Raw genomic sequence first — 27,652 nt, 5'->3', positions numbered from 1 at the left:
GGAAGGAATGGTGTGAACAGATACAAATGTAATAATGAAGTACTTGTGCAGGAAACAATTGGAGCATGGTCCAGTTTGGCTAGAGCACAGGGTTATGAAAGGTAATAATGTGAGATAAGGTAAAGAAAAAGATTAGGCCTGCATTATGGACAGCTTTGTATGTTCAGCTATATAATTTAGCATATTTATATGATGCACAGTCGAGAGGCTCCAAAGATTCATGAGCAGCAGCTTAATGTGGTCAGTCTTGTGACTTAAGGTGATCATTTAATTATTAACGTGTAGTTAAGAAGCTATTGATGGGGAACCAAAGACAGGAGGTTACCCAGCCCACTAGTTTCCAACACTGTGCTTCACTCACCTCAATAGCAGTTCCTGGGTTCTAATTCTGCTCCCTACAAATGGTATCGTGGGCAATGTTAATAGATGGTGGTAGAACATTCAGGTAGAAATGTCTAATGACCAACTGGAAATCTACAGCATCCACTAGGTCACTCTGCCTCTCAAAGAGGAAGAACTAATGAAGGAGGCAGGAAAGGTAAAATCGGTGTAACTGACTATTGAACTGTTATATGATATACATGAACTATATTGATATATGAATTATTTAATATCACAGAAATTAATAGAAAAAGAGATTACCAAGAAGGAGGAGGTTGTCAGTACAATCAGATACAGAAAAGAATTCAAGGAGGATGGGCACTGAAAAAAGATCACTGATTAACACTTGAGAGGAGGTTGGTGATATTGTAGAGGAGTTTTAATAGAGTGGTGTGGAATACAGTTATATTGCAAGGGATTAAGAAATGAATGAGTGACAAGAAAAGAGAAGTATCACTTGGTAATTACTCTTTCTGGAATACTGGAAGAGAAAAGAAGAGAGAGAGAGAGAGAGAGAGAGAGAGAGAGAGAGAGAGAGAGAGAGAGAGAGAGAGAGAGAGAGAGAGAGAGAGAGAGAGAAATACTAGCTGTGTCAAGGTCCAGGAAAAACTATTGTGAGGAGAGGGGAGACCTAAGAATGTTCATAAGAGATGGTGAGATTAGCATTCTGTGTAGGACTTGTATTTAGAAAAGCTTGGGTCCCAATCCCGCATCTGACATTTACCAGCAAGATACCTAGCTTCTCAGAGCCTTGGTTTCCTCATCAGTAAAATTGGAATGAACATACCTATAGTAGACTCCCCACAGGGTTGCTGTAAAGTTCAATGAGCTATGGTATATAGAGTACTTTACATATCTTAAAACACTGTAGGAATCTGAGTTCTCATCACCTTTAAAAGAAAGAGGGCAACCTCTCTGAGACAGGAAGAGATCAAGAAAATATAGATGAAGATACAGAAAAAAAATTGACTATGGAAGGAAGGAATTGAAGATTTGGGTCTGGTGGCTTCAATATCATTAAAATAATGGCACGGCATCTCCTGAAAGTGAGAAAAGTGGGGGGAGGGGAAGAGGGGGCTTTAATGTCTTAGGGAGTCTTTTTTTAAATATTTGAAATAGGCTTCATGTAAAATGTGGTAGAATCCAAATGAGATGAAGGAATAGGATTCCAGAGCAGTATTGATGGCCAGCTGATATTACCTAGGATGAATTTGTATCAGATCCAGTAACCATAAGAGAGGCAAAGCAATCTAATGGCAGTGGTTTCCTAGAGTTAACAATTAGGAGGATGAGAACAGTACAAGATGAAGGGAGAGGAGAATTTTAGAATAGTAGTGTGTACATTATTGGCCATGAGGCCCAAGCTGAGGAGGGGTGGCAAGCAAAATCAACCTAGGAAAACCTTTATGGGCCCTTCAGGGAAGGAATCAACATTATGAAAAAAGTAAAAGAATAGAAATCTGGAAAGAGGTGATTTCAGAGCTCATCTTGATACTATAACTTCTTTAAACATTAGTTCAGTAGGAGAAAAGTATTATGAATAATATGTGAAAACTCATTACTATAAAAAGAAATTTTAAAAAATATGGATCCATTCTTCTGTCAATAATCTTAATCTTATGTTACTTTCAGGTTTTTGAACAAAGAAAAGAAGAATGTTGAATTGTTTGGTCTTGGTTAATTATATTTGGTGTATTTTACAAAACCATTGACATTGGATTTCTTTATCTCAGAGAGAAAATATATTTAAAAGCACACAAAATTACTCAATCCATGTAATTATGTTCTGGGAAAAAGAACTATGCATATTTAAAATGTCTGAACACAGTTTTTTAAATCAATAGGCTGATATTCTCACCACCCTTTTAATACTGATGAAATAAGAGAAATCATCACTTGTTTGCAATTGGCAATAGGAGGTCTGAAAACTAAAAATCCTTTACTTTCCCTACCTATGAATAAACTTTACTAATATATGCATAATTTGTATTGTCATTTAGAAGTCAACTATTAAAAATAAATAAATAGTTATACAAATAAATGATTTGTTTAAAAGGATAGAACTATTGAGATTTTCTGATTAAATTGAGTTCAGAGTGAATTAGTTTGTCAGGAAACTCACAGATATTAAACACTTTTAAGTCCTTTTGCATTATGATCAAAAAATTGGTAAAATTACTTTATTTACAACTTTATTTACAACATCCTATAATTCACTAAGTAAGTGAGCATGAAAATTCATGGCAATTGTTGAAAATGTAGAGGTAAAATGCAGCATAATGAATTTTAAAATTTGAAATGTGGGGAATTTAGTTTAATTATGATGATCATAATCTAAATATTTAAAAATTGAAAATGATTTCTTCTTTCTTTTTTTTGAATGTAGAAGAATTTTCTTCTCATTATTTTTATACTTCTCTAGCTTACTCTGTCAGTTCACAGACAGGAAGACCTCTCTGTTCTTAATCCTACTTTCTTTCTAAAATACCTCTTTTCCACAATTATTCATTCTTTCCACTTCAGTTTTAGACTGAGCTAATGTTTTCAGTAAGTAGACGTATTGATTACTTTGAAGTCAATTTCTGACTTATTCCAGCACTTCAGCTTTTCAAATCCACTTTATGATGTGTTGTGTGTGTGTTTGTGTTTTTAAATTTTGTTTTATGGAAGGTGCTCGTAATATTTGTCTCACACCATTGGCCAAATGTACTGCTTCTTATTCTTTGGAGAATGCTATGTTCTGTTCTTCCCCTCTCTTTAACCTATCAGTTCTTATTTTAATGCTAAAACAAATGCTTCAAGCTCTGCAATTTTTCTCAAGGTCATTTTGTTTTGCTTTTTCCAATCCTTTGACCAGGTAATATTTCTGTCAGGTAACCTCTGTGTCTTATTTCAAATTCTTAATCCTCCCTCCTTAGCCTTTGTGATCAGAAGTATGTGCATATTTTTTTCCCCAGACTTCTAAGGATAAGTAGAACAAAGCCTTGAATATAGTTGGCTTAATGTATATTTGCAATTAGAAAACTAAATTCCTTATATTATTCATTTTTCATAAGCAAGATAAATGAAGTATCCTTACAGCCATAGATTTAGAGCTGGGAAGAACTTTAGACATCACATCATCAAACCCCCTCCTTTTACCGATGATGAAACTGACTTCCAGAAAAGTTCAGTGAGGAGCCCAAGTTCATGGGACAAGGCTGAGAGTGGAAGATCTGGGATTTTAACCCAGCTCCTCTTCCTGTTGCTCTTTCTACTCTACTATATTACCTCATTTCAATGTTAAGACAAAATGAGTCATTCACGAGTTACTGCACAAAAGATTTATGTCGTACAAACATGACAATGATATATAATAAAGATTCAGTGTCTGCTTCTCTGGATATGGAGTCCAGTGTTTTATCTGAAAACATGTGGGGTCAGTACATTAATGATTAGAGCATGACAGCATGACCTCAGGGAACCACTAAAGCTTATCTTCAGTGAATTTTTTGTGCTTCTTTTACCATTAGGCCAATTCTATTTTTTAAAGAGCCATTTCCTTCAGTGTTTGTGTGAGTGCCTCTTTTATCAAGTTGTTAACTCTCTTTTCATAATTGTCTTGCATCACTAATTTATTTTCCCAATTTTTCCTCTACTACTCTTATCTATTTTGAATTAATTTTTAGTTTTCAACATTCACTTACATAAGTTTTAAATTTTCTCCACCTCCCTCCCCTCTTCCCTCCCCAAGAGAGCATGCAATCTGGTATAGGCTCTACATATAGATTCTTACACATATTTTCACATTAGTCATGTTGTCTAGATGATTTAGAATGAATGAGAGGAACCATGAGAAAGAAAAGACAAAACAAAACAAATCAAAAAAAGAAAACAAATAGTGTGTGTCAATATGCATTCAGACTCCATATTTCTTTCTTTGGATGTGGATGGCATTTTCCATCATGAGTTTTTTGGAGTCATTTTAGGTCCTTGCATTGCTGAGAAGAACTAAGTCTATCAAAGTCAGCCATCATACAATATGCTTATTATTGTGCACAATGTTCTCCTGGTTCTGCTTACTTCACTCAGCATCAGTTCACATAAGTTTTTCCAGCTTTTTCTGAAGTCTGCCTGCTCCTCATTTCTTATAGCACAATCATATTCCATTACATTCATATACCACAACTTGTTCAGCCATTCCCCAATTGATGGGCATCCCCTCAATTTCCAGTTCTTGGCCACCACAAAAAGAACTGCTATAAATATTTTTGTACACATAGGTCGCTTTCCCATTTTTATGATCTCTTTGGGATTCAGCCCTAGAAAGTGGTATTGTTGGGTCAAAGGGTATGTGCATTTTTATAGCCCTTTGGGCATAGTTCCAAATTGCACTCCAGAATGGTTGGATCAGTTTACAACTCCACCAACAATGAATTAATGTTCCATTTTTCCTACGTCTTCTACATTATTTACAATTTTCCTGTTTTGTCATGTTAGCCAATCTGATAGGTGTTATGTGGTACCTAAGAGTTGTTTTGATTTGCATTTCTCTGATCAATAGTTATTTAAAGCATTTTTTCATATGATTATAGATAGCTTTAATTTCTTCCTCTGAAAACTGCTTGCTCATATTCTTTGACCATTTGTCAATTAGGGAATGACTTGTATTCTTGTAAATTTGACTCAGTTCTCTATTTTAGAAATGAGGCTTTTGTCAGAGACACTGGTTGTAAAAATTCTTTCCCAATTTTCTGCTTCCTTCCTAATCTTGGTTGCATTGACTTTGTTGGCAAAAACTTTTCAATTTCATGTAATCAATATTATCCTTTTGCTCTAAGCCAATGTTCTCTATCTCTCATTCGGTCATAAATTCTTTTATCTCTTTCTTTAACTCTTCCAGGTATTTTTGTTGGGCTTGTGTCCAATTAGCATTTTTATTTGAGGCTTGACTTTGAAATTTATGTTAAAGTAGGGCTCTGCTCACATAGGAGTGGGGAGGAACTGTTCCAATATTCAGGCTTTTTCTTGTTGCTATTTTCAGAGCTAATTCTAAGAGTATGTAAGTTTTCAGTGCTTCCAAGGTGGTATGATCTGGGGAGAAGTATGGTCACTGCTCTCCTGGTCTCTGCTCAGGTCTTTACCCAGGAAGGGGCCCTGTTATCCTACAGTCACAAGAGCTATTACTCCTTTTGGACCTAAAACTGTGAGTAGGTCCGCTGCTATCCTGCAGCCACAAGCTCTAATGTTCATCTCTGCCCTTGGAACTGCGGCCAGGGTGCCTGCAACCTTGTGACTGACCATAAGCACTTTTTTCCACCCCAGAACTGCAACCCAGAACTGAGTATGGGCAATAAAGTTGCTAATCAATACTAACTGTACCCAGTGCCAGCAAAGGGTACCCTGTAATGTCTTTCTGACCAGTTGTCTGACTCCCTTACCAACTTTGGGCTGAGTGCTCCAGAGGCTGGCATTGCTGGGGTCATCTCCACAGCCTACTGCTACTGCTGCCCTCTAGGCCAACTCCCACACCAGTGTCATAGATACTGGTAAACTTCTAAGTTGTCTTAGGCTAGAAAATTCTCTTATTCTGCACTTTTTTTGGCTCTGCCACTCTAAAATTTGATTTGAAGCATTATTTTAAAGTTCCTTGGAAGGAAATCTTGAGAGAATTCAGACGGGATGAGCTAGTACTCTCCCATATTGGCTCTACTTCCAGCCAGCCACCAAATCTGAGAGGTTCCAACTAAACAGTGGTTGGGAACTTTTATGCCTCTAAGCCAAGAAGCTGTATCATGGAAGCTGGGACCAATCAAATTGCGTGGGAGGAGGAAGTCAAAGAAACCAGGGGTCTCAGGAATGCTGAGTTAAGAAAACAGGTCTTATCATAACTATATATGTTAGCTATCTTTGTGTTTATGCCCTATTATAATGTAGATTCAATGAGGACTTTCTGTCTTCTTGGCCTCTGCAAATCCTAGGTGCTTAACAAATATGTTATGTTGTATGTACATTGGAAATTTCACTATCTGAAGTTGTTATTATGTAAAATATGGTAATTGACTCCAGCCCAATGGAAATATACAATAAGACTTTAACAGATTCACATTAATCAAGACCTAGCTATTTTGTAACACTAGGAGCAAAGCAGTCAGATGGGAAAGGTCAAAGCATATGGCAATGTTTGACTGTCATTCAAGAAAGGAAGGTAGACTGGAGTCATATTGTAGAGGGACTCAAATTTCAAAACGAGCACTATCAATATGTACTTTATTCTCTGAGTCAATGGGCTATAAAGTGGGGAGGCTTGACCTACTTGGGGACATGGCATTATCATGACTTGACCAGAAAAGGTAAGTGATCAACCAGTCAAAAGATGGAAAGAAGTGTCCTCCAAACTTCCCAGTGAAAGCAGGTCATGGAACTTTTATCCATCACAACTACCCCAACCTTCCACCCATTATTGACCAATAATCTTCCATTTGGCCTCCTGCCACTTATGTCCAAACTCCCAACCTCCCCTCTTCTGCCTCAGATATGAGTTCCTCATTGCAAGTATAACCAAATGGAGACCCAGACACACACAGCAACAACTTCCCAGCTTCCACTGGGGAACTTCCCTTCCTCACAGCATAACCACTTTCTGCCCCACCAATCAGCCCATAGCTAAGCAATCCCTTAGAGGGCAAACTTTGCACTCTGAGGAAGAGACCAATGGGTAACAAATGACAAGATGCCACCTTTGCACCTTTGACTCTTGAGAAGAATATTTATGTTTTGTTTGCATTTGTGACATAGTTTTCTTTGTATCTCCTCAATACCACTTCTACTGTGCTTAGCACAATGCCTGGCACTTAGTAGGTGCTTAATAAATGTTGATTCAATTAAATTGGATTAGATCGGATTGGATAGATTGGACTGGACTGGACTGGATTGGATTGGATTGTGCACAGGCCCCACCCTCTGAATGGAGATGGTGGAAGGTGGATGTGAGAAAGTCCATCCGAAGTCTTCCATTCAAACAGGGGCAACCATCTCATAATTCCCACTTCATCACGCAGGATTTCATCATGCTCCACTCCTCTTTTCGGCTTCTTTCTATATATTGTCTTCCCCATTAGATCACGAGCTCCTGAAGGCAGGGACTGTCTTTTGCCTTTCTTTGTATCCCCAGTGCTTACTTAGCACAGTGACTGCAAAATAGCAGATGCTAAATAAATAGTTATTGACTAGTTACTAGTCACAAAAAGGTGATGGGGGGAATTGCTGTTTAAAAAAACACTCATATTTGTTGTTTTAAAGTGACTGACATATCCTCTTTTCATTTTGGGTGATTCTCAGTGAGTCACACAAGATGAACAGCCATGGATGACTTGCGAACTTCACTGCAGATCTCATCACATATCTTTCCCAAAGATAACAACAACCATAAAAACCCCACCTTTCTCCTGCACTTCCCTACTTTGTGAAGACACCACCATCTTTCCACTCACCCAGGTTCACAACCTCCTAATTATCTTTGACTCCTCATATTTGTTCATTCTACCTATCCAAGCAGTTGTTGATTCTTGTCCTATTTCCACAACTTCTCTCAGATATTTCCCCTTCTCACCATTCACACAGCCATCACCCTAGTTCAGGACATAATTACCTCTCACCTGGACTATTGTAAAAGCCTCTTAATTGGTCTCACTGCTTCAAATTACACACACCTGGCAAAAGATTTTTCTAAAGCACAGGTATGTCTGACCTTGTCACTCTTCTTCTTAATAGACTCTAATGACTCCCTACTGAGTCTAGGTTCAAATATAAACTCTGATTGGCATTTAAAGCCCATCACAACCTGGTCCCAATCTACCTTTCCAATCTTGCTATGTGTTATTTCTTTTCCTTCCAAACTGGATGTCATCCAGTTCCCACACAAAATCACAACTAAAATATCCAAACATTAATCATAATGCTAGTGATGATGATGATGATACTAATAATAGGTAGAATTTATATATCACTTTGAAATTTACACAATGCTTTACATCTGTGAACTCATTTGATGCTCACAGCAACTCTATTAGGTAGCTGTTACTATTATCATCTTTTTACAGGTGAAGGAACTAGGACATAAAGAAGGTGACTTCTCTATGCTGTAATAAGTATCTAAGACCGGATTTGAATTCAGGTGGTCTTCACTCCAAGTCCAGTACTCTAGCCAGTGTGTCATTTTGCTGTTGGTATAAAACCATCTTTTAGCTGTTGTTGTTCATTGGTTTCAGTCTTGTCCAACTCTCCATGACCCCATTTGGGGTTTTCCGGGCAAAGATACTGGAGTGGTTTGCCATTTCCTTCTCTAGCTCATTTTACAGATGAGGAAACTGAAGCAAAACAGAGTCAAGTGACTTGCCCAGAGTCACACAAAATATAAGTATCTGAGGCCAGATTTGAATACAGGATGATAAATCTTCCTGATTCCAGACCTGGCACTCTAGTTGCTGAGCCACGTAGTTGCCCCAATCATCTATTAAGCAGAATTCATGTCAAGAAAGAAAATCAAATCGATATTGAAAACTTGCTTCTGAATTGAGAGACAATTCATTCTTGCTTGTTTTTGCTTCTGTATGGCAACTATTTATACATAAGAAATAAGATTCCTGCTGAAAATCTGTTATGTTCACAGATATGACCTATTTTTTGTCATATTGCACACATTTTGATTTTAAAAGTATCTAAAAAATAAACTCACCAGCTTGGCTAGTCACATTGATCCCCCTAACTGAATAATTAATTATTAACAATTAGTATTTATAAATATGCTCTCTCTCGGGGCGGAGCCAAGATGGTGGCTGGTAAGCACGGACTAGAGTGAGCTCCGTACCGGAGTCCCTCCAAAAACCTATAAAAATGGCTCTGAACCAATTCTAGAACGGCAGAACCCACAGAACAGCAGAGGGAAGCAGGGCTCCAGCCCAGGACAGCCCGGATAGTCTCTGGGTGAGCTCTATTCCACACGGAGCGGGGAGCTGGGAGCTGGGAGCTGGGAACGGAGTGGAGCAGAGCCCAGCCTGAGCGGCGTGGACGATCCAGTCCAGAAGCCGGGCGGAGGGGGCCCTAGCGCCCTGAATACGTGAGCAGTTACCAGACCCCTCGACCCACAAACACCAAAGACTGCGGAGAAGGTTAGGGGGAAAAGCTGCAGGAGTGGAAGGAGTTCGCGGTTCGGCTTCCAGCCCCGGGGGCAGCGGAGGTGGGGCAGCTACAGCTGTTGTTACTTCTGGCTCCAGGCCCACCTGATGGGGGGAATTAAGTGGCGGATCACAGCAGGGGTGCACATCCTGCCGAAGATCTGAGCCCAGTCTGGACTGGGGGTCCTTGAGGAAGGAGGAGTGCGGCTCTGACAGAGCTGGCACCTCCCCCCCAAACGTAGAACATAGAACTCTGTAATCTACAAGCAGTCATACCCCACTGAAAAACTCAAGGGTCAAGTTAGTTGGTTGGGAATATGGCCAGGACGCGAAAACGCGCCCAGATTCAGTCTCAGACTTTGGATTCTTTCTTTGGTGACAAAGAAGACCAAAACATACAGCCTAAAGAAGACAGCAAAGTCATAGAGCCTACAACCAAAGCATCCAAGAAAAACATGAACTGGCCCCAGACCATAGAAGAACTCAAAAAGGATTTGGAAAAGCAAGTTAGAGAAGTAGAGGAAAAATTGGGAAGAGAAATAAGAAGGATGCGAGAAAACCATGAAAAACAAGTCAATGACTTGCTAAAGGAGACCCAAAAAAATACTGAAAAATACACTGAAGAAATCAACACCTTACAAAATAGACTAACTCAAATGGCAAAAGAGCTCCAAAAAGCCAATGAGGAGAAGAATTCCTTGAAAGGCAGAATTAGCCAAATGGAAAAGGAGGTCCAAAAGACCACTGAAGAAAATACGACTTTAAAAATTAGAATGGAGCAAGTGGAAGCTAGTGACTTTATGAGAAATCAGGATATTATAAAACAGAACCAGAGGAATGAAAAAATGGAAGACAATGTGAAATATCTCCTTGGAAAAACCACTGACCTGGAAAATAGATCCAGGAGAGATAATTTAAAAATTATTGGACTACCTGAAAGCCATGATCAAAAAAAGAGCCTAGATACCATCTTTCAGGAAATTATCAAGGAGAACTGCCCTGATATTCTAGAGCCACAGGGCAAAATAGAAATTGAAAGAATCCATCGATCGCCTCCGCAAATAGATCCCAAAAAGAAATCTCCTAGGAATATTGTTGCCAAATTCCAGAGCTCCCAGATCAAGGAGAAAATACTGCAAGCAGCCAGAAAGAAACAATTTGAATATTGTGGAAACCCAATCAGAATAACCCAAGACCTGGCAGCTTCTACATTAAGAGATCGAAGGGCGTGGAATGCGATTTTCCGGAGGTCAATGGAGCTAGGATTAAAACCTAGAATCACCTACCCAGCAAAACTAAGTATCATGTTCCAAGGCAAAATATGGACTTTCAATAAAATGGAGGACTTTCAAACTTTCTCAGTGTAAAGACCAGAACTGAATAGAAAATTTGACTTTCAAACACAAGAATCAAGAGAAGCATGAAAAGGTAATCAAGAAACGGAAATTGCAAGGGACTTACTAAAGTTGAACTGTTTTGTTTACATTCCTACATGGAAAGATGATGAGTATGATTCATGAGACCTCAGTATTAGGGTAGTTGAAGGGAATATGCATATATATATGTTTATGTATATATATAAGTGAATGTGTATGTATGCATGTATCTATGTGTATATGTATGTATGTGTATGTATGTGTATATATATATATATATATGTAAAAGAGAGAGAGCAGACACAGGGTGAGTTGAGGATGAAGGGAAGATAGCTAAAAGAAATAAAATGAAATTAAGGGATGAGAGAGTAACTTACTGAGAGAGGGAGATAGGGAGAGATAGAATGGGGTGGATTATCTCCCATAAAGGTGGCAAGAGGAAGCAGTTCTAGGAGAGGAGGGGAGTGGGCAGGTGAGGGGGGAATGAGTGAACCTTGCTCTCATCAGATTTGGCCTGAGGGGGAATACCATACATACTCAGTTGGGTATCTTACCCCACAGGAAAGAAGAGGGAGGAAGATAAAAAAAAAAAGATAAAAGGCAGGGGGATGATGGAGTGGAGGGCAGATGGGGGTGGAGGTAATCAAAACAAACACTTTGGAAAGGGGACAGGGTCAAGGAAGAAAATTCAATAAAGCGGGATGGGTTGGGAAGGAGCAAAATGTAGTTAGCCTTTCACAACATGAATATTGTGGAAGGGTTATACATAATAATACATGTGTGGCCTAGGTTGAATTGCTCAACTTCTTAGGGAGGGTGGGTGGGAAGGGAAGAGGGAAGGGAATTTGGAACTCAAAGTTTTAAAATCAGATGTTCAAAAACAAAAAACCTTTTTGTATGCAACTAAAAAATAAGATACACAGGCAATGGGGCGTAGAAATTTATCTTGCCCTACAAGAAAGGAAGGGAAAAGGGGATGAGAGGGGAGGGGGGTGATAGAGGGGAGGGCTGACTGGGGAACAGGGCAACCAGAATATACGCCATCTTGGAGTGGGGGGGGAGGGCAGAAATGGGGAGAAAATTTGTAATCCAAACTGTTGTGAAAATCAATGCTGAAAACCAAATATGTTAAATAAATAAATTGCATTAAAAAAAAATAAAAAAAAAATAAATATGCTCTCTCCCCTAGGACATGCACTTTTAAAAAATTTCAATAATAAAATCTATTCAAGCTGTCCTCATTAAAATATTTTAAATTATCATTTGTAATATTGTTAATAAATAAAATAGATAAAATATTCTTGAAAATATGTTAGTGAGAGCAAAAGGACATTAATAAACAAAATAAATATTAAGATAGGTCTTATTCACCTTTAGCTCACTCTTTTTAATTTCTATTTTCTATTTTTTTAATCACATACATAATTAATTAGTCAATCATTCGTGTACAGATATAATGAAGTTCATAAATATTAGTGGTATGTGAAGAATTTTTTTTACAAATGGAATATAAGATAAAACAGGATAGAGACTGCTGCTCTCAGCAACAGTAACCTTCCTTTAGAAATTCAAAAAACATTTCAAAATTTTTTTCAAAGCAGTTATCATTGTGAATATTATTTATCATTGTATTGTAAAATGGAACCTGTTACTACGGGGATTTTAAATAACAGAAAGCTCCGTATCAGAGACCATATTCTATTGTTATCCTTGTTTTACTGAGGAGAGAACCTAAGGATGAATTTGGCATGCAACAGGTAGTAGAAGATCTGAACAACTCAAGTAGACTGGCCCCAGTCTGGCATACCTATCTAATGATAATATAGTTCACCAGTCTAACGCATTTTAAAGAAGCATTTTCTTTGTAACAAGCCTAAAAAATAGGTAGTGTATTGTTTTCTCCATTTTACAGGTGAAGTGGCTCAATGAATAGAGTGCTAGGCCTGGAGTCAGGAGGACCTAACTTCAAATCCAGCCTCAGACATTTGGTAGCTGTGTTACCTTGGGCAAGTCTCTTAAACCTGTTTGCCTCAGCTTCCTCATCTATAAAATGAGCTGGAGAAAAAAGTGGCAAGCCACTCCAATACCTTTGCCAAGAAAACCACAAATGGAGTCACGAATAGTTGGCTACAACTGAAACAACTAAATAACAGCAAATCTTCTATTGTCAAATGCAGGCCTCTTTTGACTGTATGATGCTACTCTGACATGTATTTATGAATCACTATCTCTTATTTCAAAGATAATTTAAATTATAATATTTCCCCATGACCTGACATATTTTTATTTAAAATACTAAAAATCTCAGTGGTATTCTATCTTAAACATTCTATCTCAGGACAGTTTCTCACTTCTCATTTTTCCAATAAGTTTTTTTTTTTTAATTTTAAATAAAAAAGTTATCAAATTCTTATTCATAAATAAAGTGAAGAAGCAACTTAATATATTAAACATATAAGTAAAAGCTTGCATTTCTTAGTGGCTATAGAGGCTAGTTGTGTTTAAAGTTAACATATTACTAATGTGCTATGAGGTTTCAAGTAGGCTGGCAACTTCACCCATTCTGAATGAATTCTGCCATGCATGATGTCAATCTAAATGAGATTTTTTTTAAGCAACCGAGTGTCTTCAGTTCTAATTTAGGGTGGACCAACTGAAATCAATCAGGTCTGAGAAATGACAATAGAATTCTGCCTCAACATGGTAGCTTTGTATTAATATGTTAAATTATTTTTTAGTTGTTGAGCAGCCAACAAATTATAAGTGATTTCTAAAGGGACTTTGTCAAGCTCTAGCAAGCCAGTTTAATTGTGAAAAATTAACTTTTGTAAAATAATCCCCTGTTTGAAAAGTACTTAATTTTAAATTGCTTTTGATCAATCATGGGCAATGGTTCTTGGGTTTAAAAACAGGTTTAATTTTTTTTTTAGGTTTTTAAAACACTTATGTGAAAGAGTGGTAATGGTATTAGAATTAATTCATTTCTTGATATTTCAAAAAGTTCAAAATGGAAAATTATCAATAGTGTCATGTTTTCTTTACAGCTTGCTTTTTTCATGCCTCAAACAATTCCATCTCACAAAGCTAGGAACAGATCTTGCCTCACCATTGCAAGTACGACTGTGATATTAAGCTCTCTTTATTCTCTAAATATCAAACCAAAATGCCACTTTTCCTGTTTTAAGCATTTTAGTAATAAAATAAAGCTGTATTCTTATTATTCATATGACCTCTCTTTGCACAGATTGGATTATGTAGGTTAAAGAAATTGTTTCTCATGCTTATCAACCAGTGTTTTCTCCTGAGTTGTAATGGGGGTTCTTAACAATAAAATTGGGCATGTTATCAAAAATATGAATATAGCTTGAAAACTATAGCTTAAAAGTATGTTAGCCTTTGGATGAACTGCAAAAAGCATCCATTAGTCAAGTCTATCTTGGTTGTGCAGGTGGAAGAGGGGAAAATAGAGCATGAAAATAGACAAGAACTGCAAAGGAAAGGTTGGGATGGAGGGTCTCATTTAAAATATTCTTCTCCAATTGCCTCTACGATAAAATTAAAAATCCTCAGCCTAGTATTTAAAGCCCTCCAAGATCTGGTACCCACCTGCCTTCTGTAGCACTTTCCTGCACAGGATTATTTCTATTCTATTCAAACTGGTCTACTCATCTCCCACCTCAAAGCCTTTTCCCAAGTGCTTTCCTATGTAGGACATATTCCCAATAGGATCTTTGCCTTCTTTCAGAGCCCAGATCATGAGCCGCTACTCACATCAAGCGTTCCTTGATTCCCCCACCGCCCCCACTTAAAGTTCCTCACTCCCACTTAAAGTTCCTCGCTCCCACTTAAAGTTCCTCGCTCCCCCTTGAAATTCCTATGTATATAACTTGTATTTACTAATTTATGTATGTGTAGTGTCCCTATAATAAGCACCTTTAAAAAGAGATTGTTTCATTATTTTCTTTAATATCCCCAGTGTTTAGCACACTGCCTTGCTTAATAAGTGATTATTGAATTCAGTTGAATCCTATTCTGCCTTGTAGAATGTGTCATTCAATGAAAGTAGCACTTAGGGTTCTATTATTCAGGTATTAAGTAATAATTTATGCATAGTGTCCAACAGACAAAGCAATTTTTGGATTGTTTATATGTCAAAATTATTGAGCAACTCTGTTAAAACAGAAAGAAAACTGGCAGCGGAGGAAGCAGATATTATAAAGTTGGTCTTTTAGGGACTCCTTTCAAGTCATATATAAGTTGGAGAAGTGAAGCATTTCTCACTATTTTGTGAAGAATTATAAAACATTAATGAGATGTCCATTCATATCTATACTATAATTAAGTTCCAACATTCATTCAACATTTATTGAATGCTTAACATATTCATATCACTATGCTAACTGCTGACATTCACTAGAATGTTTAACCAAATTTTTTTTCCTTGCCTTTGTATAAGGCAATTCCACATTGACAATATATCTGGTAACCATATCAGAAGCCTTATTAAGTATTTGTCAAATGAGCCATATTTCAAATTTTATTAATGTTCTAATTTTTGCATATACAATCCCATTTATTTCTGATAAGTCTAATTTCTTTCAGGATATTCCAATTCCCATGACCAGTATGCACATTAAACTGTTTATTTTATGCAGTGTTCAATCAAAGAGAACATCTACTTTTCCTAAAAGGGCTTCATGGAAAATAAAATGGAAATACTGAAGAGGCCAAAAAGAATTGTTAGAGAGTTGTAACACTAGCACGATAGAAAATAAAGAAGGAGAGAGGAGAATGACAATCACAAAATGTTTATGGGTCTAGAACCGGGGTGGGGAACCTGTGGCCTTGAGACCACATGTGGCCTTCTAGGTCCTTGGGTGAGGCCTTTTAACCGAGTCCAAGTTTTACAGAACAAATCCTTTTAATTAAGGGGATTTGGTCTGTGAAGTGTGGATTCTGTCAAAGGGTCACACTTGAGGACCTAGAGAGCCACATCTGGCCTCAAAGCTGCAGGTTCCCCACCCCTGATCTAGAAGTATCTTTTAGAAAAAACAGAGTGAATCTGAGTTGGTAGGTGGCTCTTCTAAAGTCAAGAGCGGGAAAAAAATGAAAAGTTATTCTTATAATTAAATCATGTCAAGTCAATTTGGTCCCAAAGCTATTTCCTTGACGATAATTTCAATACATTAATAAGGCCATGGTTCATATACTGGCTTTGTTACTTCCTACATTTATGACCCTGACCAAACCACTTAAACTTTCTGTGCCTCAGATTCACATAATCAGAATCTTAGAGTAGGAAGAGACCTAATAAACCATTTAGTCCAACTTGTAGCTAACCATCCTTTCTATAGAATATCCTGGAAGTGATCATCCAGCTTTTGCTCAAAGATATCAAGAGAGACAATCCTACTATCTCTCTCAGCCTAGACCACTTGAGGTTAGACCTAACTGGTTAGGAAGATTTTCCATCAAGATTAAATCTACTCCACAACTCTCACCCATCATACCATCTTCCTTCTGGCACCAAGCAGAACAAATCTAACACATGGTCCATATGACAACTTTTCAAATACTTGAAGTCAATGATCATGATTTCTCCTGCCTCCTGTGGTCTAACCTTTCTCAATTTCTCCAACTAACCCTCCTTTGGTACAATCTCATGTCCCTCTTTACCTTCCTTGTCACTTTCCTTCATGTTCTCTAGCTCATTAATGCCCTTCCCAAAATGTGGCTCCTTAAACTCAGGGTTCCAGGCACAGTCTGATGAGAAGAACATATAGGGGGATTGATAACCACTTCCCTAGTCCTGAATTTGATGCCTCATTTCACATAGCCTGTATTCATAATTACATTTTCTCTGCCATATCACCCTATTGACCCATATTAAGCTTTCAGTCTACTCAAAGCCCATGATCTTTTTTCAGATTGATGAATGTTATTCATGCTTCCCCTATCTTATACTTATGAATTTGGAATTTCTTTTGAGCTTATAAGTAAGACATTATACTGATCACTTTTACATTTCATCTAATGAGATTCAGTTCAACATTCTATTCTGTTAAGATTCTTTTGGTATTCTATCATCCAATGAATTAACTATACCAATCATTACTTAAAATGTTAAATAGCACAGGGCCATGCACCACGTAAGTAAAAATCATGGAGTTGAACTAAATGTTCTCTAAGATCCCTGACAGCTCTAAACACAACTTTTTTTAAATAACCTTCTTAAATAGCCAAAGGGAGAATGATAAGATGAACCCCAGAATATCATTTAAGAGTTATTATGGTATGAGAAATAATCACTTATTAATTCAATCTATACATCAGTATATCTCCTGGATTTTTTTAGGCAGAGGAAGAAGAGTATAAGGACTGGGTTAAACTGAAAATGACAAATACCCTACACTTCTAAATTCACATTATGAGAGGTCAGTTTGTGCTCAGTAGAGACAAAGACCTAATGGAGGGAGGCACTTACCTACAGGTCCATGTTCAAGGAAGGACAGTTTTACATCACTGAAAAATCTGGTGTTTTGAGAAATTGAAACATTTCTGTTTTGATTGAGGAAATCAAGTAAATGGATGAAGGGAGAATGGGGAAGGAGAGGAGGGGTAATGATCAAGAGAAAGAGGAGTCAAGAGACAAAAGATAAATGTCCAGGCTTCACCGTTTTTCTGGTGGTTAATGCTCAGAAGTGTGATAACAAATAGAAACTGAACAAAGAATTGGTTTTTGTTATGCAGCTATAAGCAGAAACATCTCCGATTCATATAATTTCATGTTTGTCTCTTAGCTTGCCTTCCATGGCACCCAAGAGATTTGCTAATTGAGGAAATCATTCTTTCTGAATTTGGTTTCTTCTTTGATCTAATGACTTGAAAACTACTAACAATGACCGCTCTTTAGAAATATAGTGAAACTTTTGTAAGAAGACAAGTTATTAAAATAGGTTCTGTCCTGCTTACATCTCCTGGTTTTCTGTGTTATCTTCAACAAATCCCAAAATAATCAGCTCCATTGCTGCAGAAACAAACATTGTCCCAGAACTAGCTCAGTTTGTATGTATAACCTTCCTACCATGTTTGCACATTTCCTGAATGATAGGAAATACATTTGAGAAGCTACTAATCTCACTAACACTGAGGAGAACGTTCACATTAGCAGCTTCTATATTGCATTAATAATAAGAAAACCATAAAGAGACTGACTTCAGCTGTTAAGTCTCCCCTGAGGTGTATGCCCTAACGCACTGTTTTCCCCATGGTCCACTGTAATCACTTTGCCTGTATTAAGGTAATAGAGTGGATAATAAGATAAGTACTCTGTATTTCAGAAGAGCATAAAGTTCTTTCTCATCTTTTTCTGCAAAAATAAGTATATTAAGATCTCTGAAGTTTACTTTAAAGCAACTATATACCACAAATGCAAGTTTTCTTGTACTCTAACTTGTGATTTTTCCAGGCAAGACAAGAAAGGTGAAACATGCTCAGAAGAAAGCAAAGGGTGTTGGGATGTGGGCAGGATAGACAGGAATAAAAAGAAAAGGTAATCACCTCAGAAAATGAACAACTATCATATCAAAATAGAGAAAATAAATCAGGTGTCCTGAAAAAAAAATCAATATACTTGTCTGCATACTGGGGAATAAGGAAAGAGAGAACGAAGTAGTTGCAACAACAATGAAACTTGCAGCTGCTGTGGAGATATACAGCCAATTACACCAGCACACAGGAGGGCTGCTAGCGCAGGTTATTTCATCTGCTTTTCTAAGGAAAGCAACTTTAAGGGGTTTACAATCTCACTTTAATTAAACATACATGTATCATTAACTTAGTTCAGAGGAATAAGTTAGCACTCCAAACTTCAAAGAAAACACAAAGAGAAATTAAAAGCAGAAATTATATAAACAGAGCTAATAACACAAATCAGCAGACATGGCTTTTGTCTGTCCATAGCAATACATACACAGTTACCAGAGAGAGAACTACCAACCTCTGGGTTTTCAAAGCCAGTGGAAGGGGAGGTGCTCCTTAATGGCTACCCAGAGTCTCATCTGCCCAAATCAAAGGAATGCTCTTCCAATGAGTGAGCCCCAAGCGAAATCCTAACCTCAGAGTATACATGCACTTCTTCAGGATCAGCCCACAGAGGGCATCACAGCCAGGCTTTCTTGTAACTTAAGCAGGTCATCAAAGACTCTTGATTCAATCAAAGACTTTTGATTCAAACAAAGGCAAGTCTCAATCAAAGGCACTTGATTGCCTTAGTGCTAAGAAGAACTAGAACTCCAAAAGAAAAAAAGAGCAAAACAAAAAGTCCCATTTTGCTTGCCATTACAGTAGTCTACATATATATATAGTTTAAAAATCTCTCAAAAGACATTTAAAATAGGGAGTGATAAGAAAATGCTACATTAAAATGGAATATGTTGAGTTTGGTAGGCATGGTGTGAATGCAAATATATTTTCTCTTTCTTTGTTAAAAGTGTTATCTATTAGTTTCAATAGAAATTAACATCTCCAACGTAGAGTTTCTAAAACAGTCACTTCTACTGAAAACACTTTACTTTTCCCTGACATAAGTTTTTGAAAGACTTTATTGTTTAAAATATATTCTTACTTAGCAAAGAGTGATTAAGGGGTAGATGAATTGGTAAAATGCCTCTTGTAAAGAAAACTTCAGGGTTATTTATTGATATCATTTGTTTTGGCATCACCTTCATTTTCAAATATATCCCTTCCCTATACCCTAACTAAATGTGCCCAGGCCCAGCTTAATTGCTAGTGCATAGTAATATTATATTATAATAGTATAATAAGCATTTATTGGATTGAATAGGACATGCGATTAATTTCTTAACTGGAACACCTCTCCAACAAAAAAAAATTATTTGAAAGGTTAGGTCAGGTTAATAAGCTAATAATCTCTTTCAATCCACTCTATTATAAACTTTTAAAACAACCTATTTTTTTCTTCTTTTTTTAAATCATTATTTATTTATTTAATATTTTTAGTTTTCAGCATTAATTTTCACAAGAGTTGGAATTATAAATTTTCTGCCAATTTCTACTTTCCCCCCACTCCAAGATGGCATATATTCTGAGTTCCCTGTTCCCCAGTCAACTCAACCTTCTGTCATCCCACTTCCCCCATCCCCTTTTCCCTTACTTTCTTGTAGGGCAAGATAGATTTTTATGCACCATTGCCTGTATAACTTACTTCCTAGTTGCATGCAAAAACTTTTTTTTTGAACATCTGCTTTTAAAACGTTGAATTCCAAATTCTCTACCCTCTTCCCTCCCCAACCACCCTCCTTAAGAAGGCAAGCAATTCAACATAGGCCATATGTGTATCATTATGCAAAACCCTTCCACAATACTCATGTTGTGAAAGACTGTATTTTGCTCCTTCCTATCCTATCCCCTTTTGTTCAATTTTCTGCCTTGACCCTGTCCCTTTTTGAAAGTGTTTGTTTTTGATTACCTCCTCCTCCTATCTGCCCTCACTTCTATCATCCCCCCTTTTTATCTCCTTCCTCCTTCTTTCCTGTGGAGTAAGATTCCCAACTGAGTGTGTATGTTATTCCCTCCTCAGGTCAAATCCTATGAGAGCAAGATCCACTCATTCCCCCTCACCTGCCCCCTATTCCCTCCCAACAGAACTGCTTTGTATTGCCACTTTTATGTGAGAAAATTTACCCCATTCTATCTCTCCCTTTCTTCCTCTCTAAATATATTCCCCTCTCATCACTTAATTTGATTTTATTTTTTTAGATATCATCTCTTAATATTCAACTCACCCTGTGCACTCTGTGTGTGTGTGTGTGTGTGTGTGTGTGTATATATATATATATATTCCCTTCAGCTACCCTAATACTGAGGTCTTATGAATTATACACATCAGCTTTCCATGTAAGAATGTAAGTAAAACAGTTCAACTTTAGTAAGTCCCTTATGATTTCCCTTTCTTGATTACCTTTTCATGCTTCTCTTGATTCTTGTGTTTGAAAGTTGAATTTTCTATTCAGCTCTGGTCTTTTCACCAAGAAAGCTTGAAAGTTCTCTATTTTTTTGAAGATCCATATTTTGTTTTGGAGCATGATACTCAGTGTTGCTGGGTAGGTGATTCTTGGTTTTAATCCTAGCTCCATTGATCTCTGGAATAATATGTTCCAAGCCCTTCAATCCCTTAAGGTGGAAGCTGCTAGATCTTGTATTATTCTGATTATGTTTCCACAATACTCAAATTGTTTCTTTCTGGCTGCTTGCAGTATTTTCTCCTTGATCTGGGAGCTCTGGAATTAGGCAACAATATTCCTAGGAGTTTTCTTTTTGGTATCTTTTTCAACAGGCGATCAGTGGGTTCTTTCAATTTCTATTTTACCCTCCGGCTCTAGAATATCAGGGCAGTTCTCCTTGATAATTTCATGAAAGATGATATCTAGGCTCTTTTTTGTTTGATCATGCCTTTCAGGTAGTCCAGTAATTGTTAAATTGTCTCTCCTGGATCTATTTTCCAAGTCAGTGGTTTTTCCAATGATATATTTCACATTGTCTTCCACTTTTTCATTCCTTTTGTTCTGTTTTATATCTTGATTTCTCATAAAGTCACTAGCTTCCACTTGCTCCAATCTAATTTTTAAGGTAGTATTTTCTTCAGTGGTCTTTTGGACCTCCTTTTCCATTTGGCTAATTCTGCCTTTCAAGGTATTCTTTTCCTCATTGGCTTTTTGGAGCTCTTTTGCCACTTGAGTTAGTCTATTTTTTAAGGTGTTACTTTCTTCAGTATTTTTTTGAGTCTCCTTTAGCAAGTCATTGGCTTGTTTTTCATGGTTTTCTCGCATCACTCTCATTTCTCTTCCCAATGTTTCCTCTACTTCTCTTACTTGCTTTTCCAAATCCTTTTTGAGCTCTTCCATGGCCTGAGACCAGTTCATGTTTTTTCTTGGAGGCTTTTGATGTAGGCTCTTTGACTTCATTGACTTCTTCTGGCTGTATGTTTTGGTCTTCTTTGTCACCAAAGAAAGATTCCAAAGTCTGAGTCTGAATCTGAGTCCATTTTCACTGCCTGGCCATGTTCCCAGCCATCTTCTTGACCCTTGAGTTTTTCATCGGGTTATGACTGCTTGTAGCATAGAGAGTACTTTTTCCCAAGCTTGAGGGGATGCGTTGTTGTTTTCAGAGATATTTCTGCACAGCAAGTTCTGCCACACCAGCACTCTTCCTCCCCTAATAATTGCCAACCTGGATCTCTACTCAGATCTTAAGCAGGCTCTGCACTCCAGCTCTGATCTGCCACTTTATTCCTTCCACCAGGTGGGCCTGGGGCTGGAAGCAATTGCAGCTGTAGTTCTGCCCCAAAGCTGCTCTACCTCTGCTGCCTCTGGGGAGGTGGCCAAACTGCAAACTCCTTTCACTCTGTCCCAGCAGCTTTTCCATTAACCTTCTCTGTTGTCTTTGGTGTTTGTGGGTTGAGAAGTCTTGTAACTGCCACAGCTCACTGATTCAGGACACTAGGGCCTGTTCTGCTTGGCTCCCAGTCTGGTTTGTCCAGGCGTAGCCCATGCTGGTCTCTGCTCTGCTCCGCTCCCAGCTACATGGGATAGACCTTACCCAGTGACCATCCAGGATGTCCTGGGCTGGAGCCCTCTGCTATTCTGCAGGTTCTGCAGCTCTAGGATGTGTTCAGTGCCACTTTTTTATAGGTTTTTGGAGGGACCTGGAGGGGGAGCTCATGCAAGTCCCTGCTTTCCAGCCACCATCTTGGCTCTGCCCCCCTATTTTTTCTTCTGAAGAAAAAGAACACAGTTGATTGAGAGTTACTTCAATTTTTGTTTAAATTGTGTACCTATATACTTCTCATAGGAAACTACCGTAAAGGATTTGTCGTGGAATTTATTAATTACTTCATTCTCTAGCACTGCCATTTAAGAAATTAGGGTTAATAAATTGCTGCCAACTAATGACTGTTTCCTAGAACTTGTATACATAATACTTTTTATTTATGCAACAGACATTGTACATTAAACAGAAGTTATTTTGAAAGGGAAAAAATAGAAAACACCATAAATTTTTTCATCAAATCCACATACCTTCTTTAAGAGAGATAGACATTTTAAGTAGATCTTAATTATCTGCTATTAAAAGTTTTTCCAATCACGTTTGATAAATCCAACTTAACACTTTTTGTTTGTAAAAAAATATACAGTCACCATATATCTTTCTTTGGGTTTTTTTAGAGTTCTCACTGCCCTTGAATTTCGAAAAGGTTATCATTGAATCTAGAGACTATCATTCTCTTTCTGAAGAGTAAATTCCAACAACTTCAGTGGAAAAATAGGCTACCTCACTAAAATAAAAATCATTTTCTTCTTCATTATATATACTTATCTGTATTCTTTCTGGTTTGTATCCTATAGTCAATGAAGGATCGGGAGAAACCAGCCAAAAGGAGACATCCACCTGTGACATTTGTCAGTTTGGTGCCGAGTGTGATGAAGATGCAGAAGACGTATGGTAATATGTTTGGCATTTAAGAAATTATTATATGATTGGAAAATTCTGCTGATGAGATTACTTTCTATCCTTTTAACAAATTCATGTTAGAGATTTTCAAAATAACTTATTTGACCCCTTCCCAGGAAGAAAATGAGAATTTTTATATCCTAAGTAATTTCCATTGTACCTCAGAAAAAAAGAAGTCAAAATGCAATAAGATTAAAGACTTCATATAAGTGTCACAGGAACAAAGTTACCTCCTCCCCCACAAAATACATACACATGTGCAAATGTATGCATATATATAGACATTCCCAGAGCCATATAGAAGAGAGCTGGCTTCAGATTCAGGAAGCCCTGTCTTGGTCACCTACTGGATATATGACCAGGGCAAATCACTTAACTTCTCAGTGTCCTACACAACTCCTTAGTCCTCAGTTTCCTCATCTGTAAAATGAGCTGGAGAAGGAAATAGCAAACTACACCAGTATCTTTGCCAAGAAAACCCCAAACGGGGTCGTAAAGACTCAGACATGACTGAAAAACAACTGAGATGGTAGTCTCTGGGCTTGAAGTCTTCTAGAAACTAGAAGATATAAGTCTAAATATGTCAGGAAAGATCTGGATTAAAATCCTGTCTCTTGACACTTGCTAGTGACCAGGGAAAAGGTGCTTAACCTCCCTAATGTTTAGTTTCTTCATCTCTCTTTGTTTATACGTAAGTATGTTTATGTTGTTATTTTTAAAACAGTTGTTACGTTTAAAGTGGTAGCTATACAAATGACAGGCTAAGTTGTTATGTTTAAAGTGGTGCCTATATAAACGACAAGCTATTTAAGGCTATTTGGGCATCATTTGTACAAACTCTTGTTCTTAAGGCCTTCTCCGATTGCTTTCAATCTACCCTTCCAGCCCTAACTCACACAACTCTCCTCTACTTACTTTATGAATAAGCTAAACTGGGGTACTCACTGTCCTTGGCTTTGGTTTTGGTTTTTTGTTTGTTTGTTTTTCCCAACCCAGAGTGTTGCTCCCTGACTGAACTAGAGAATCGTACTCCCCCAGGATATAAAATTTTTCACTAGATAAAAATCTATCCTTCCTTCAACACTCATTTCAGGTAGCACCTCTTCCATGAAACCACTTTTCCTGATCTCCAACCCCAACCTACTCCAGCATTCTCATCCTCCTTTAATTTTATCATAACACATGAAATAGACTTGTCCTCTGCCTTTATTTTTATATACCTGTCCAATTTGTGTAATAGTGGTTTTCACACATGTCTTATCTGCCTTATCAGATTGAAAAGTCCTTGAGGTCAGGGACTGTGTTTTAGTCATCTTTGTAGAACCAATGCCCTCTACACCTTCAGCACTTAATATTTGTTGGGATGAATTGAATAAGAGAATCCAAGGGATTTTTTTTTCAAACCTGTCAGTCAGTTCTAGCCACCAGTCAATTAAGAACTAAACAAAATAAGCTAGATTAGAGACAGGAAGGGGTTTTGAGTTGGCTGTCTTAAAGTTGTTGAATACTCTCTTTTTGGTGAAAGGATTTTCAGTATCTTAATGACTGCTAAAGCACTGATTCCCCTATTTTTTTTTCTCCCTGATGGATTTGAGTCCACGAGTAACTTAATATGTGTATAATAAATACTGAGTACTGAACATAATAACTATGGTAACATTATTGTGTTAGCAATGTCCATTACTTTTTTTTTGAAATGTGGATTTCTTTGAAAATGACATTTTTAAATTTTTCTGAAACATGAAATTTGTAAATAGTGCTGCCCTTCCTTTCAGTCCTCTTATTATCTTCTTAATGTCCTGTTTGAGTGACAGGATTTTATTTTCCACTTCTGAGGATTCCATATTGTATAACAAAGAAGCTGAGCATAATTTGAACTATTACTCTTTAAGGAGTTTTATAAGGCAGTGTAGTCAATTTGGGGAGGTCCTGCAGTTGGCAATAGGTAGATGGCTTCTTTAATCAAGTAAGTAGGGGGATTGTGACAGCAGATATTAGACAGGTGTCTAGGCTAAAAGTGATTGGCAGTGGAAGAGTTAGATGGAAGATAGCAGGGACTCATCCAGGATATAAGACAGAAAGAATCCAATCTATGATAGGACATGTAAGTGGGGGAGGGGGTAAAGTTCCATGATGGAACTTGACAGTACCCTGTTCCTAGAAAAACAAAAACAAAAAAACCTAATCCTGGGCAGGGAATCAAGACGAGCATTTAAGAATGTGGGAAATGGAGTTAATGAACCTTAGGTTAAGAATTGGGGGCCATTGTTATGGGGATACAACCAAGAACCCAATTAACAGAACCAAGGCATAAGGTCAGAACCTGAGTAAGCAGCAAAGTTAAATTGATACTGGGTTGCTGAATTACTGGCCTGGAGCTTCTCCTATTCTTCCTGCATGCCAGAGGACAAGACAGGTTTCTAAGTCTAGAATGGACTGAAATGACAGATGGAGTTTAAGTTGTCCCAGTTGTGAAGGTTAGAGGGCTAAAAGTATAGGGAGCCTTCCAAACCACTGCAGTTTCAAGACAAAACTACAAAGTTGTGATGGTTTAAATAGAATATAATTAATATGTTTATATAGTTAAACATAAGTAATAAGAAATAGCTTAGACAATGATACAAGCAATGGTATTGTTACATAAATGCATTTACATGTTACCTCATTGTACTCAAGCATCGCTGTGGAAAGCAGTAGAGCATAGTGGAAGGACGCAAGAAAAGGATATTAAAGAAAATAATATGAGCATAGAAAAAAGTTATAGTAAAGTGGAAGAGAAAAATATGGGAGTGATTTTACACACACACACACACATACATATATATATATGGCAACAGAATATTCATTGAATTGAATTGAATCGATATCAAATTAATTTTATGTGAAGCCATGACTAGTTCTTTTCTAGGACAGGAAATATCATTTATATAATGAGTTCAGAAAGCATATCATGATATTTTTATATGATGTTGGTCAAACTACCATCATATAGATGAAAATTTTATCAGATTACTTACTATTAAGTAGGAATAACCAAGTAAATAACCTCTACCAAGTTACAAGGTGATCATGAATCTCTAATCACCTGAAATAAGGGTGAAATTAATTGCCAGAATTTTATCCTGGCCTAAGAAATTAATAACAGCTCCTGTTTCACAGTAAGATCTGCGCTGAATTACTCAGAGATATTGAGTCACTTCTTAGATAAAGATAAATCCTTGTTAGAATTAAAATATCAATTCACAATCCACTGGTCCTGTTTTAATAATTAAATGAGCTTTTGAAGTAGGGAGTAAGTCAGCCTGGAGAAGGGGAATAGAAGGGAGAAAAACCAGAGGGAGGGCAACAGGAGGTAGGGAATTGGAAAGGGAATATTTGGCAAGGAGACTACACATTAATAATCATGATACTCAATGTGTAACATTTTTAGCACCTTTTGATTTTTGAGAGAACAGATGACTAATGAAATAGGCTGATACAAGTGCCTCATTCATGTTCTATCATTTCATTGGGCTGGGCTAGTTTTTCTCATAGGCCTTATTTTCTTCCTTTAGAAAGCATCAGGACTGTAGAAATCAGGAAGTAGACAGCCTTTATCAATAAAGCAGCCTTTCTGTATAAAGACAGAAGGGACTTTGTTAGTCAGGAAGGAAGGACAATTGCTTGAAAGGTTGTCCCAGGAGAAAGTGTTAATATGCAGCAAGTACAGATGTCTATCCCCAAAACATAGTATGATAACAGTAGAATCAAGCTTCCAAAATGATTGATTTAAAGTCTGGATGGTGTTTGTTCTATTTTATAATTAAACTCCTGTTGAGTTTTCACACACACAGACACACACACACACACACACAGACACACACACACACACACACACACACACACACTTTGATTATTTGGAGATGAATTTATTTTAACTTTCTTTTCCCCTTTTTCAAAAGATTTACTTTGGTAGGTAAGATGTTATGTCTCTTCCTTTCTAGAATGCACAAAGTTATAGTCTGTGCACATGTAAATCTCATGGCCTCTCAAATGTAATTTGTCAAATCAAAATTTATCAAGATGGAGAAGAGCATGTACCTTGAGATTAATCACATCAAAATTGAGCATATATTAATACCCAAATAATACCACTCCGGTCTTACAAAATGAGTAATACCCGCTTCTGATTTAAGCAAAGCTTCTGATATTCGGTTGGTTTTAGAAACA

General features: G+C 37.3%; 1 protein-coding gene across 1 annotated transcript in view; it reads left to right on the top strand.

Moving 5' to 3' along the window:
- TMEFF2 (transmembrane protein with EGF like and two follistatin like domains 2) overlaps positions 1–27,652 on the top strand; it is a 297,660-nt gene that overhangs the window by 135,693 nt on the left and 134,315 nt on the right. Inside the window, exon 5 of the mRNA XM_036742671.1 lies at positions 23,338–23,434. Coding sequence (XP_036598566.1) covers positions 23,338–23,434 — 97 coding nt within the window. The remainder of the gene's footprint in view (positions 1–23,337; positions 23,435–27,652) is intronic.

This window comes from Trichosurus vulpecula, chromosome 2 (genome assembly GCF_011100635.1).
Source record: "Trichosurus vulpecula isolate mTriVul1 chromosome 2, mTriVul1.pri, whole genome shotgun sequence".
NCBI lineage: Eukaryota > Metazoa > Chordata > Mammalia > Diprotodontia > Phalangeridae > Trichosurus > Trichosurus vulpecula.
Note: the sequence above shows the minus strand (reverse complement) of the source record. Positions and strands in the feature narration are given on the sequence as shown.